This window comes from Chrysochloris asiatica, unplaced genomic scaffold, assembly GCF_000296735.1.
Source record: "Chrysochloris asiatica unplaced genomic scaffold, ChrAsi1.0 scaffold00103, whole genome shotgun sequence".
NCBI lineage: Eukaryota > Metazoa > Chordata > Mammalia > Afrosoricida > Chrysochloridae > Chrysochloris > Chrysochloris asiatica.
The window spans coordinates 9,543,239-9,558,736 of record NW_006408621.1 but is presented as its reverse complement, the minus strand read 5'-3'; the positions used below and the strand labels follow the sequence as shown (position 1 = coordinate 9,558,736).

At 39.0% G+C, this 15,498-nt stretch overlaps 1 protein-coding gene across 1 annotated transcript in view; it reads left to right on the top strand.

Annotated features, from left to right (window-relative positions):
- Positions 1-15,498, top strand: part of ABHD3 (abhydrolase domain containing 3) — a 67,898-nt gene that overhangs the window by 38,781 nt on the left and 13,619 nt on the right. The window contains exon 4 of the mRNA XM_006867289.1: positions 1,011-1,056. Within this exon, the coding sequence (XP_006867351.1) occupies positions 1,011-1,056 (46 nt within the window). The remainder of the gene's footprint in view (positions 1-1,010; positions 1,057-15,498) is intronic.

Below are 15,498 nucleotides of genomic sequence, written 5' to 3'. Positions count from 1 at the left end.
CCTCATCTTTCTCCTGTGGTGCAGCTGGTAGTTTCGAACCGCTGACCTTAAGGTTTGCAGCCCGATTCGTAACCACTACGCTACCAGAGCTTATTATTAGGAGGGAACAAATCCCTAGAGAAGGACATCATGCTTGGTAAAGTGGAAGGTGAGTGAAAAAGAGAAAGACTCCCACGAGATGGATAGGGACAGTGGCAGCATCAATGGGCTCAAGTGTAATGATGATTGTGAGGTTGGCACAGGTTTGGGCAGTGTTTTGTTCTATTGTACGTAAGGTCACTTTCAGTTGGAACCGACTCAAGGGCACCTAACAACAGCAGCAACAAATACTTTTAGGAGTAGCTCTCCCCCAGTTGTATTTTAATTGTCTTCCAACCTGAGGAACTCATCTTCTGGCAATCTTCTGCTGCTATTCATTAAGTTTGCAGTGACTAACCATTCAGAAGTGAGTCCACCTCTCCTCCTTTCTAGTCTGTCTTAGTCTGGGAGCGCTATGAAACCTATCTACCGTGCATGACCCTATTGATATTTAAAATACGAGTGGCTTAGCTTCCATCAGCACAAAAACATACAAGCCACCATAACACGACAAATAGATGATCGATGGGGAATAGAATGAGTATGGAACTTTTTTTTTAATTTATTGAAGCAGAAACATTTATAGTTGACTTATATTTTTAATTGTTTTAGTAATACTTATGGGAGACCTAGAGTCACTTAACAACATTGAAGGCCTGCATATATATGTAGGAAGAAGTTGTAAAACATTATACTTTTGTAGTAGGAAAATGAAGATTACTTCACTGTGCAATTTTCTAATTTGAATGCATGTTTGAAGAACTGAAACTGTGTTATACTGCATCTAGATGAAATGGTCAAACATCATTTCTGCAAAACAAATTTTCTTATCTCTCAGTGTTCTAAAACATTGCTAATAAGATGATTTTAATGTTATATTGTGAATAAGAATCATGTGTAGAAATAACAAAAGTTACTTTCCTGGTTTTTAGATGTGTGGTTTTTAACAACAGAGGAGTGTCGGGGGAGAATCTCTTGGTAAGTAAATCTAAATAAATGACAGTAGTCTTCATTTCTATTTTTAAAATAATAAGCGAATTCCTTTTTATTTAAAATAACTCTTACTATAAATACTTAATAGAAAAAAAAGTACAGATAAGCCAAAAAATGGAATCTTACAAGACCCATAGTATAACAACCAGAGAAATTCCCTTAACTTATATTCATCCAGCCATATATATGTGTGTGTGTGATGTATGTTTCTATTTTACAAAAATATAAATTCTATTTTGCAAATTAATTTTTGCATTTAATATATTATCTATTAATGTTTGCAATTACTATGTTATCTATCTATTTAGCTAAGGAGCCTTGGTGGTATAATGGTTAAGTGCTCAGCTGGTAACCATAGGATGACAGTTTAAACCTATCATCTCCTCCTCAGAAAAACAATGTGGCAGGCTGCTTCCGTAAAGATTACAGCCTTAGAAACCCTGTGAGGCAGTTTTACTGTGTCATATAAGGTCACTATGAGTCAAAATCCACTCGACAGCAATGGGTTTGGTATTGGTTTGGGGTATCTGTTTATCTGGAGTCCATGCATGACAGTGAACACAGTTGACTGCTAACTGGAAGGTTGGTGGCCAAATTCACCCAGAGGTACTTCAGAAGAAGGCCTACAATCTGCTTCAGAAAAAGTAGGCATTGCAAACTCTATTTAGCAGAGTTCTAGCCTGAAACAGATGCAAGTGCTGTGACTCTGTATGGTAAACACTGCACTGTGAACCACAAGGTCAGCAGTTTGAGCCTACCAGGTGCTGCAAAAGAGAAAGATGAGGCTTTCTGCTCCCACAAAGATTTGCAGCCTCGGAAACCCTATACAAGGTCGCTATGAGTCGGAACCAACTTGACAGCATTTAACAACAATTCTGATACACATTGGGTTACCATGAATTGGAATTGATTCATCTTAGATGTTTACCTACATCATTTTTAACGCAAAACACATTCTACTTAAAAATTAAACTGTGTAAAAGCAAATAACCAGTACAGAGATGTTTTTTTTATTCAGTTGTAAAAAGAAAATTTTGTCACAAAATAACTTTATGTTCTATGACTGCTAAAATTTACATAGATGAAATATTTAAAGCTTTTTAAAAATCACTCTTTTTTTCCCTCTAAAACCTAGAGGTTTTGCTAGGATGCAAGTTCTTCCTTATCTGAGTTTACCTTAGTGGGGGAGGAGGAACTCAGAAAAGGAGGGTGACAAGGATTGCACAACTGAAGAATGTAAAGTGTCACAGGATTGTACATGCAGAAACTTGACTTGGTGTTTTGTTTTTGCTGTGACTGTTTTCAACAACCAAAAATAAAAATATTTAAGGGGGAAAAAAAAAAGTTATGCAGCAACCCAGTAATCTTTAGTCTTAAATTTTAATTGAAATTTTAAAAAAATCTCCAAGAACTCAAAATCTTTGAGTTGTTACAAAGGGTACTATATAGTTAACCAATTTTGTTTTTAATTTCAAAGACTTTACTGAGTTCTAAGCTAGAGGATAAGCAGTGCAATGAATTGAATTCTAATGAATTAGTACCTGTATCATAAAGGCTAATTTGAGCAAGGTTGTTATAGCGACCGTCTGGCAATCAGCTTGGTTGTGTGTGGCAGAAAGCACTTTGGACTCAGTAAAACTGTGTTCCAGCTCTGTGCTCACTACACTAAGCAGCTAAATGACAGAGGACAAGTCAACCTTTCGTGTCTCATTTTCATATCTGATGACAATGTACACATACTACTTATAAGGATGTGCAAAACTTAAATGGAATAATGAATGTGAAAATATCATATGAAATAAAACTTTTTCTAATCCAAGGCATGAAATTCCTACTCTATTAACCCATAGGATGTAAGAAGTATCTATTAATGTATAATTAAATTACTCGCGTAATTTTCTTTTTAAAGCAGTTCTACAAGGATATAGTTATAATCATATTTTTCTCACTTTACATCCTTACAATTTTTTAAGTTAGACCACACAAAAAAATGAGATACCAATTGAACTAGCCTTGATATTTAGATCCCTTGGTAATCCTTCTTCTTTTGCCTTAGAATTACAAACAATTACTCTTTCAGACTAGAGGAACTCTATGTATATTTATACCTCACCTTGTTCTAGAAAGGATATAATATGGCTCAGGCCCAGAGTAAGTAAGACTTTAGGGTAGGCATAAAAAAACAGCAAAAGATGAATCAGCAAAGATCAAATATGAAGGCATTGCCTCTAACTGCAATTAACCCAAAAGAGCTAGCTAGCAAAGATGAAATGAAATTTAGGGTAAGCTGTTCTCCTAGGAGTGGAAAAATGCAAAAGTAAATGGTTTACTGAAATATGTTGGAGATATACTTATATCTGATACATACCATGGACTACCAGAAAAACAAACAAATCTGTCTTGCAAGAAGTACAATTAGAGTGCTCCTTAGAAGCCAGAATGGCCAGACTTCATACTTCGAACATGTCATCAGGAGGGAATGGTCCCTGGACAAGGACTTCATACTTAGTAGAGTGGAGGGTCAGCTGAAAAAAATGAAAGACCCTGCCCTTCCCTGTGAGATGGATTGACCCAGTGGCATGGCAGCAACAATGGTGGGCTCAAGCATAACAACAGTTGTGAGAATGACATGGCAATGCTTCCTTTTGTTGTGTGTAGGGTCGTGATGAGTCAGATCTGATTCGACAGCATCTAACAACAACACCACATAAAATTTATAGGATTCCTATGGCTCCTATGAAGGAGAAATTTTCCACAGCCATGATAGTGTCCTCATTTCTAGTAAGTCACTGAAAACTAACTGAGAGAAAGGCAAAGGCCTTGCTTACTATGAAATGAGTTGCCTGTTCCATGCCTTCCCCAGGCAGCCCTGTCTTGGGAGTCTAAACCAGATTCCTGCAGGGTTCATGGAGCCTGCAGACTGGGTGGCACCTTTTCTTGGATCCTGCAGATTGTTTTTCAAGGATAGGAATCTAGGAATACAAGTTAAGCACAATCTCCCTGATGTTATGATTACTTTTTGAGCTATCTTGTCTCTACCTTAGATCAGGAATGATAATTTACAAAGAACTCCACCAAAACTGAGTGTGTTGAAAGCTACATATTTTGTTTGGGACTTTAGGTTAATACAGACTTTGTGTCTCTACAAACTATTTTGTGCCTCCTAGCTATTTTGTAAAACAGTCCGGCAGTTTCTCAAGAAGTTAAATCTTCCTAGGTATGTTCCACCCCTGGGTGTCATGGAAATCATCTCCATGCCAAGAGAGGTGAAAACTTGTCTGCACATAAGCGTTCATTGTGGCATTTTCTGAATAATCACACAGTAGAAACTACCCCAATTGCTCATCACCTGATGAATGGATAAACCAAAATGCGGTATTTCCTTCTAAAGGAATATTATTTGGCCGTGAAAATGGAATCATGTGATATGTGGTTTTCAAAGTGTGTCCATGTTGTAGCATATATCAGTACAAGTCATCCCAATTTATGACACACTTGAAATACGATGAACTGTACTTAAGAGCATCTCGTTTCTTTCTTGTACATCTTACCATTGATCATAATGTTGGCAGCACATAATTTGCTGATATTTTATTTCTCAGATGTTGAGTTCTTTGACATATTGTTCAAAACACTGGTGGATTTATAAAGATACTGATAATAAAAGGCAATAATAATAGTAATAAAAGAGGTGTTCAACTTACATCAGAAGCAACTTACAAAGGCGTACCTGCACTGGAATCCTGTTTCAAGTCAGGGAATACCTATTCATGAGAAAAATTTATGATACTTGCTATGACATGGATAAACTTTGAAAACATGCTAAATGAAAGACACCAGTTACAAAGGACCACATGTTATATGATTCCATTTATATGAAAACTCCAGTATAGTGAATTGTATAGACAGAAAGTAGATTACTGGTTGCCTAGGACTGGAGGTATGTAGGAAAGTATGAAAAGTGAATACTAATGGGTATTTATTTTAAGGAAGAAGAAAATGCTCTAAGCTTAAAATTATGGTGATGGTTGTACCCCTAGGTAAACAGACTAAAAACTATTGAATTTCGTATTTTAAATCAGTGAATTATATGGTATGTGAATTATATGTGGTTGTGGTTATTAAGTGCTGACTCATAGCTTATTGAATTACTTGCTGAGCTTACAGATTGAATGTTATTGTTTTTAAGTGCAGTTGAATAGGTTCTGACTCACAACGACATTGTATAGCATTTCTGCTATATAATATAGCGGCTGCTGGTGGGCTTGAACCGCCACCTTGTGGTTCACATCAGCCTTGCGGTCCAGTGCTTATCCTACAGTGCCACACTAGGACTCCATGAGAATTATATAATAAGCTTTAATATGTATATTAAAGACCAAAAAAAAAAAACCCTCTTTCCAGTTCAGTTTGGAGTTTGTTCAGCAGGTAAGGAAGGGCCAAAACAATGGTGGCAGGAAGCTGGAAGTACTTTAAATCAGGGCTACTCTAAGTGTAGCGTAGTGGTTACGAATTGGGCTGTGAACCGCAAGGTCAGCAGTTCGAAACTACCAGCAGTTCAGCTGGAGAAAGATGAGGCTTTCTGCTCCTGTAAAGATTTATAGCCTCGGAAACCCTGTGCAGGGTTGCTATGAGTCGGAACCGACTCCACGGCACTTAACAACAACAACTCTAAGTGTGGTCTGTGGACCAATGTCCACTCCTCAAACTCTTTAACACTAGTTGCTCACAGGATGAGGAGCTTGCAATAATGGCGCACTGTTTATGCAAACTGGCAACCCCCAGCCCAGTAGTAATACACTTCACCACTCATCTATCCATTTGTCATACTATGATGGCTTGTGTGTTGCTGTGGTGTAGAAGCTATGCTACTGCTGTTTTAAATACCAGCAGGATTGCCCATAGTGGACAGAATTCAGCTGAGCTTCCAGACCAAGACAGAATAGGGAGAAGGACAGGTGGGCCACTTCTGAATGTTTAGCCACTGAAAACCTTATGAATAACAGCTGAACATTGTCAGATACAGTGCCAGAAGATGAGCATCTCAGGTTGGAAAGCACTCAAAATATGACTGGGGAACAGCTACTTCCTCAAAAGATGTGCAACACAAGGGATATCATTGCTGATGTCAGATGGATCTTGGCTAAAAGCAGAAAATATCAGAAAGAAGCTTACTTGTGTTTTATTGACTACACAAAGACATTAGACTGTGGGTGGATCATAACAAACTATGGATTACATTGTGAAGAACGGCTATTCCAAAATACTTTATTGTGCACCTGAAGAACCTGTATATAGACCAAGAGGTAGTCATTTGAACAGAACAAGGGGCTACTGAGTGGTTTAAAATCAGGAAAGATGTGCAGTCAGGTTGTATCCTTTCACCATATTTATCCAATCTTAAAGTACCATGGACTGCCAGAAGGACAAACAAATCTGTGTTGGAAGAAGTACAACTAGAATGCTCCTAAGAGGCCCTGATGGCCACATTTATCTCATACTTCAGACATATTAATAGGAACCAGTGCCTGGAAAAGGATATCATGCTTGGTAAAATGGAGGGAGAGCCTGCAAAAATGAGACTCCTGTAGAACCCATGTGTGTCAGAGTAGAACTACACTCTATGGTTTGTTTGTTTGTTTTGAAAGTCCAAGCTTTTATTAATGGTAAAAAACGGTAGTGAATAAAATGGAGAAACCAGTTTTATAAGGAGATACCCATGAAAAAAAAGGGAAAAAAACTTTGAAAGTTGCCATCAGCAAATCTAACTCCAAGATAGAAGGCTGCAATCTATAATGAAAATGAAGTCTTATTTTCTAGCTCCTTGTGCAGCCAATCTATCAGCTTCTTCATTGTCTTTGATGCCTCAATGGCCAGGAACATACTCCCATTGAATATCCATGACTTGGAAAGCACGATCAATCTTCTCAATAATATCTCTTCCAGAGGCTGTTGTCCATCCATTTTGCTTCCAGTTACCAATTCATTCTGTCCTTTAATGACAAACTTTCTATCAGCTTTAATGGTGACGTTATCTATATTTTGGCTCTTTGCTTGTTCAATTGCTTTGTGGACTGCCCTCATTTCTGTCATTTGGTTTGTCTTTTAATGGGGTGTTAGGTCTCCAATAAACTCCATATCCTGCTTGTGCACCACTTCTCCCATCAGTGTAAACAGTTGGAATGTATTCTCTTCCAGTGCCAAAGTTTTGTCCACTTCATCCCCTAGAGTTCCTGTCAGACGTTTCCACCAAGAACAACCAGTGATGCCCTAGGTCCCTGCAGTCTACCTCTTTGGGATTTTTATTGACTGATTTTTTGGAAGTAGATCTCCAAGTATTTCCAAGTAGAAGTGTATCTCTGACCTTTGGTTTCGCAGCTGAGTGTGTTAGCTATTTGCACCACTCAGGGATTCCAGAAAGAAGGAGTTCAGGGTCAGCTTGCCATAGCACAATTCATTTCTCAAGCTTACATCTTCAGGTACTCCCTTTCCCACTCAACACTCCTTTCCTGTTTAGCATTGCTACTCAATATTTCCAGTATATTTCTACTGAACATCATTGCATCCCACCCAAGTCTACCCTTTCCTAACCCATGTAAAAAAACAAGTCCACTGCCATTGAGTTGATTTTGACTCGTAGCAACTGTCTGTAGATATTCTGAGACTATAAACCCATACAGGAGCAGACACCCTCATCTTTCTCCTACTGAGCAGATGGTGGGTTTGAACTGCTGAGCTAGCAGCCCAACACCTAACCAGTTGCTCCAAAAATAACCTCTCCCTTCTCCCTTTACCCTCACCAGAACAATTCAAGAAGATTGATCTCAGCTAGATGATGTTGTTAAGTGTCCTCAAGTTGGTTGTGACTCACAGCGACCCTGTATAAAGTTTATGAGTAGTTGCTAGTGACTTTGAACTGCTGACCTTGTGATTTAAACTGACCTTGTAGTCAGTGCTTATCCAACAGTGCCACACCAGCTAGATGTAGGTTCATTTAATCCTTTAGCATTTTCTCCTAACACTGATAAGTCCAGTCCAGTAACATCAGCTGTTATAAGTGGTCAATAAACAGATGAATATACAATCTTCTCTATTGAATTTTTTTTCTTTCAAAAGAAAAGGAAAAAAAAGTGTTTAAGTCACTGGAGAGTTTTAGCAATAATAATTTAATAACTAGCTACCATTATTGAATATTTCACATGTGCCAGGTGGTCTGATAAGGTACAAAATGTTTGGGAATACTTCTGAGTACTTTGCAAGGAGTTCTGAATCCTTGTAAAATTGGACTTCCCTCCTCCTAAGAGACTCTGGATAGGTTTGTTGTTCCTGTCATAGCAACCTCCTCTTCTCTTAGCCCAGCTTTCAGTCTGTTTCTTTATTCTCTCAGAAAGCAGTGATCATCAAGCCTGGCTGCGCATTATAAACCTCATTAGCATAAAGAAATACCAATTCCTGAACTCCACCCCCAGAGATTCTAATTCATTTGGTCTAGGTTAGAGTCCTGGTATCTGTCATTTTTCTTAACACTCTCCAATGAGTGTAATATGCAGGCAGGTTTAAAAACTATTGTGAGGTGGTGAGTAGTCCTGGATGTGGCAGCCTACCCTAGGTCCCTGGTGCAAGTGAGTCACCTCTACCTTCAAACCCTGCCAGGGTAGAAAATTAGATTTGCCTCTTAAGAGCCTAAACTGAACTCCTTCCTGCCTAGCTGACCTGCTCCCAGCCACTTACCAAGCTCCTTCTTTGGGTATCCCCAGATGTAGCAAGACAGCATGAACCTATACCACAGCCATTCTGCTCATTCGCAGAACAAGGACCACAGCTCAGAGTTGGCCAAGAGACTCTTGTAGCCCATTTCTTTGTGTATTTTCAAAATAAGAGTAAAATTCCAGGCAAATTCAAGCATTTGGTCACTTTATGTGTGTATCAAATACTAGAATGGTTTACTACAGTACTGGTTTTATTCAGTACCCCTATTTTTTTTTCTTTTCTCTGACTTTTAATTTAACAAATGCACCATGCAAAAATAAAGATCAGTTTTCTTAAAAGCAATTTGGGCAGTTCACTGAATGTTGAAAAATGGACAAGTGGAATTAAAACAACCACCACAACAAAATCAGTCTACAGATCAATTGAGTATAAATAATTCTGTTTTAAAAGGATTTTTACTTTTGGGGAAAACACAAGAATTACATGATTCACTTAGAGAGCATCTTATCAGATGTTTGAGTTGTTGTTGTAAGGTGTCCCATCGACAAATGAAGGTTACGAAAGCTGCAAAAAACCTCTTTAAAGTGTTAAAGAACAAAAAAGTCACTTTGAGGACTGAGGTACCCAGACCTAAGCCCTGGTATTTTCAGTCGCCTCATATGCATGTTAAAGCTGGACAAAGCTGGATATTTGAGCACAGATCATTAAATGCTTAAAGACTTAAATGAACCATTCTAACTTCCTGATGATTAAGTGTTAGACATTACAATAAAATAAATGTTAAAGTAAGGTGATATTTTAAAGACATTTATGAGTCTATTTTACTGAACAAAATATTTAAATGCTGGCCCACTTAGTTCCGTATGGTTACCTCTGGTTACCTGGTTCCATATGGTTACGCTAGCACTGAGAGAGGTTTCTGGTGGATTATGGCTTCTATAGTCTTTTCCCAGAATAACTAGGGAAAGTTAGCCTACCTGATTAACAGGGTGAATCTGTAAAATTTGTTTTTTAAAAAAATTATTTTTTTAAATGAAATCAGTATTCTAACCCAGGAGAAGAAAATTCTCTATCAGGTAAGGGAAAAATCAGTTTGCTTACTTTTTAAAAGTCCTTGGTTGATAAGAAGGTTAAAATAAATATAATTCACAGGTAAATGAAAACTATTTTTTCTTACCTATTACATAAATATGGGCGGGGGGGTGGGTGAATGACTTTTTTCTGCTCCTATAAAGATAAACAGCCTTGGAAAACCTATACAGGGTTGCTGTGAGTCAAAGTCACTCAACAACAACATTTTTTGTTGCTTTTGTTGTTGTTGTGAAGTGCCGTCGAGTCGGTTCCAACCCATAGTGACCCTGTATAGGGTTTCTGAGGAGCAACTGGTGAGCTTGAACTGCCAACCTTGCAGTTCAAATGGCTTTGCAGTCTGGCACATTAACCCACAGCGCCACACCAGGACTCCAACAACACATTTGTTGTTGTTGTTAAGTGCTGTCGAGTCGGTTCCGACCCATAGCGACCCTGTACAGGGTTTCCGAGGGTGTAAATCTTTACGGGAGTAGAAAGCCTCATCTTTCTCCCGCGGAGCAGCTGGTAGTTTCGAACCGCTGACCTTAAGGTTCGCAGCCCAATTCGTAACCACTACGCTCCTTTGTTGTGGAAGCATGAAAATCATTGGTTGGTGACTGGATTAGTGTTGATGATTGGATTAGTAATCTGAGCAAACTGAGAATTAACTACAACATCTTGTAAATAGCTGCTACTTTTATCTTCGGGCCTAAAGAAAATCTTTGCAACATTTACCAATTTAATGCATTACTGACATCAGATGGATCTTGGTTGAAAGCAAAGAATACCAGAAAGATGTTTAATTCTGCTTTATTGAGAATTCAAAGACTTTCAATTGTGTGGATCATGACAAACTATGGATAACATTGCAAAGAATGGGCATTCCAGAATACTTAATTGTGCTCATGAGGAACCTGTACATAAACCAAGAGACTGTTGTTATAACAGAACAAAGAGACACCCAGTGGTTTAAAATCAATAAAGGTGTATGCCAGGGTTGTGTATTTCACCATACTTTTGCATTCTTTACGCTGAGCATATAATCCAAGAAACTAAATTATATGAAGAAGAACATGGCATCAGGACTGGAAGAAGACTCATTAACAACCTCTGATATGCAGATGACACAACCTTGCTTGCTGAAAGTGAAGAGTACTTAAAATACTTACTGGTGAAGATCAAAGATCACTGCCTTAAGTATAGGTTGCACCTGAATGTAAAAAAAAAAAAAAAATCCTTACCACTGGACCAATAAATAACAGTATGATAAATGGAGAAAATATTGACGTTGTCAAGGACTTAATTTTGCTGGAATCCACTATCAACACTCATAGAAGCAGCCATCAAGAAATCAAATGACATACTGCATTAGGCAAATCCGCTGCACAAGACCTCTTCAGAGTGTTCAAGAGCAAAGGTTTCAGTTTGAGGACTAAGATGAGCCTGACTCAAGCCATGGTATTTTCCGTTGCCTCATCTGCATGAAAGTTGGACAATGAATAAGGAGACCATAGGAGAATTGATGCATTTGAGTTATGGTGTTTGGAGAAGAATGTTGAAAATACCATGGACTGCCAAAAGAACAAACAAATCTGTGTTTAAATAACCACAACTAGAATGTTCCTTAGAAGCCAGGATGGTGAGGCTTTGTCTCTCATAGTTCAGACATATTATCAGGAGGGACCAGTTCCTAAAGAAGGACATTATGCTTGGTAAAGTAGAGGGTCAGTGAAGAAGAGGAAGACCCTCAATGAGATGGATTGCCACAGTGGCAGCAGAAATGAGTTGTAATATAACACAATTGTGAGGATGGCACAGGACCAGGAAGCATTTCATTCTATTGTGCATAGGGCCATTCTGAGTAGGAACCAACTCGACAGCACTTAACAGCAACAACAGCCAGCAAGAAAACAAGTGTCCCATTTGTCTGAATCAGTACATATGCAGAAGTAGTAAAATACAGAGTGAAGTAATTGCTTGGCATCACAGCATGATGGACCTTGAACACTTGGCTGAGGACTTTGTACTTTGTACTTTGTACTGAGGACTTTTTCAGTAGGCAAGGGAGGGAATGAAGGGTTTTCAGCAGCAGGCTGTTATGATTGGAACTGGGACATGCTCTTTAAGACGATGACTCTGGCAATAAGTAGAATGTAGATTATGGGTAGTTGTTGGTACAAGTGAACCAGTTGAGAGTTTGTTATAGCAGTCCAGGAAAGGAGCAAAAACAGTGGAGATCATACCCTTTTCCCCTTGGCACTTAGCATTCCCATGTCCCACGCTTGCCTAACTGATGGCTTCCCACTGTAAGCACCTATAACTCTGGGAGCTTTCTCTAAACTGGAGATTGTTGGGCCTGTGCTTTGGACAGACCAGAAATGCTGAGGAGTTAGCAGCCTACTACCAGTAGCTGAAAGCAATTCGTAGATAAATTACCCAGCTCCCTTACCACTCAGTTGGGATAATTTTGAACCAGGTTGTACAAAGTCTCCTTACATGCCCCTAAGAGAATTGAGTCCCTGTTGCCTATAGCCATCCACTGCTTGATTGTTTATTCATTATTGGTTTTCCCTACACGTCCCTGGAATTCTGGTGTGGTGCTGTAGGATACACACTGAACTGGAAGGTTGGTTTGAACCGCAAGGTCTGCTGTTCAAACTCATCAGCTGCTCCTTAGAAACCCTATACAGGGTCACTGTGAGTCAGAACTGACTCCACAACACTTCACAACAACAACACTTCCCAGACCCACTTCACCACTCTCTTCCCAGTGTTTCCTGTATCACTTTCCAAATGAATGGCTTACACTCATATTCTTCTCTCATGTCTGTTTCTGGGAGAATCCTACGTACCAAGCCTTTATTAGAGTTAAAATGAAGGGGTTTCCTGTATTTCCTATAGGAAATACTATCTTAGTTGTCTGGTGCTGCTATAACAGAAATACTACAAATTGATGGCTTAAACAAACAGAAATGTGTTCTCTCATAGTTTAGGAGGCTAGATGTCTGAACTCAGGGTGCCAGCCCCAGGGGAAGGCTCTCTCTTAGATCTGAGGGAAGATCCTTGGCATCAATTTTTCCCTGGGTCTAGGAGTTTCCCAGCACAGGGATTCTGGGTTCAAAGGACATGCTCTGCTCTAGCTCTTCTTTCTCTCATCTCTGCTTGCTTGTTTAATCCCTTTTATATCTCAAAAGATATTGACTCAAGAAACAACCAAAGCATGTAGATGGTATCCTGCATCATTAACATCATAGAAGTTAGGGTTTACAACACACAGGATAAATACATAAGATCACAACGTAGAGGGTAATTACATAATACTGAGAATTATGCCCTAGCCAAGCTGACACATATTTTGGGGAGACGCAATTCAATCCATAACAGATATTAAGGAGATAGAAGCTCAGGACACAGCAGTATGTGGGTTATGCAGTTAAGGGTGAGGGGAATATTAGCTAAGCTTTTAAACAGGAAAATCAATGTCCATTTCACCTACAGTTTTAACTAGGAAAATATAAATGTGGTTTATAGAAAAATGGGAAGTTAGGAGAAGGCTTTGGAGTTTTCATGAAAAGAAAAAAGGGCTTACTTTTAGACATTTTGAGCTTGAAATACTGGTAGAGCCTTTCAGAGAAGCTGCCTGTGAGCAGTTGGAAATTTGGATTTACAGTTCAGGATGAAGTTAAGAGAATAGAGATTTAGATTTGGTTATTGCTTAGAGGTGGTTAATGAAACTATGGAGGCGGATAAAGACCTTCAAGAATTGAATACTGGCCAGAAAATGAACAGATGCAAGCTGAAGACACAACTTCTGGAAACAAATAGCCTCACTTGGGGTGGTAGGAAAGATGCAGAAACTGGGCAGGAAGTGGAAAGCCCCCAGCAGCAGGACAGTATAGTGCTGCTGTGAACACCAAGGGAGGACCCTATGGGATGAGCAGATGGTGTTGAGAAGACACTAAGATTTATTGAGTGTCAAGATTCTTTTGATTCATACCTGTATTATCAGGTTTGATCTTAATGTAATTCATTGAGAGAAAAAACATTTAAGGAAAAATCTGCTCCTGTATCTGGATTCCTGGTGTGGATGCTGTAGGACAAGCACTGGACCACGAGATCAATGGTTCAAAATCACCAGCTGCTCCTCAGAAACCATATACCGAGTCGCTGTGAGTTGGAACCGATTGGACATTACTTAACAACAACATCTGGAGGCACCAGACATTTATTTATCTACTGTATGCCTCAGGATACCCTGGTATTTTACAAAAATTCATTTATTTTTACAAATATATATCCAGGCTCCACTTTGTGACCTTTGGCAAATGACTCTGCTTTTTAGGTGCCTCTGAGTAGGTTCGGTTTCATAGGGACGCTGTGTATAAAGAAAGATATGTAGTCAGGTCTTGTGCTGTATTCACAGTAGTAGATATGTTTGTGCTCATTGCTGAGCCTCGGTTTCCTCACGTATAAATAAGGAACCAGGTGAGATCTATGATTTTTTCCTGGCTCTGAAATCCCATGATCCTAAAAATTTCCCACAGGCCATTTTGTTGTATCCAGTAAGAGTATGTTTGTGTGTATGTGTGTGTGTGGGGGGGGGGGGGGCGGCTTGGAGGTTTGTACAGCTACATATGTACACACACTTAGAGCCTGTGTCTTCATAAGTAATTCAGAAATGTTAAAGCTATGAAGTTTGAAGAAACTCACAAATAATGAAAATGCTAAGTAAGGATTATTCCTTCTCCTAAATTCTTGTGATAAAATCTGTAGTCATTATGAATGAGCATGGTAGTAGGTATCATTCTCTTTAAATTCTTTAAATTCAGCCCAAAAAATACCTCCTCAAGTGCATGTAATCACAAAGTAGTTTTTAAAGCATCTCAGCTCAGTCACTCATTAGCTATTAAAATGTTAAGGAGTTAGCCTCTGGTGTGGCGCAGTAGGTAGGATAAGCACTTGAACTCAAGGTCCATTTGAACCACGAGGTCAGTGGTTCAAACTCACTACCCACTCCTCAGAAACCTTATACAGGGTCACTATGAGTTGGAACAAACTAGATAGCTCTTAACAACAACAAATCTCTCTAAACTCAGTTTACTCATCTATAAAAGAGATATTGCAATAATAGGATCTTCTTCACAGTTTTGTAGACACAAATGTTTTGTAGACATAAATTGTTAGTCATTATCATAAATACTTTAAGGTTAACATTTGTCTTTGGAGAGTCCATATTCGCAGATCTCAAAAAGATGACAGCAGGCAAGAGGCAGTATTAGATGGATGAGGTTGATTGAAGGAATCATGGAAAACTGTCATTTTCTGCAACTACTCAGAGATTAGCCCAGGACCAGGCAGTGTTTCGTTCTGTTGTGCACAGGGTCGCTAGGAGTCAGTACCAATTCAATGGCACCTAACAACAATTCATTAGTGAAGGAGCCCTGTGGGTTAGGCATTGGGCTGCTAACCAGAAGGTCAATGGTTCAAACCCATCAGCTGCTCTGAAGGATAAAGATGAGGCTGTCTGCGTCTGTGAAGATGTAGTCTCAAAAACACTAAGGAGCAGTTCTGCTCTATCCTATAGGGTCGCTGTAAGTTGGAATCTGCTTGATGGCAGTGGGCTTGGTGTTTGGTATTTACGAGTGA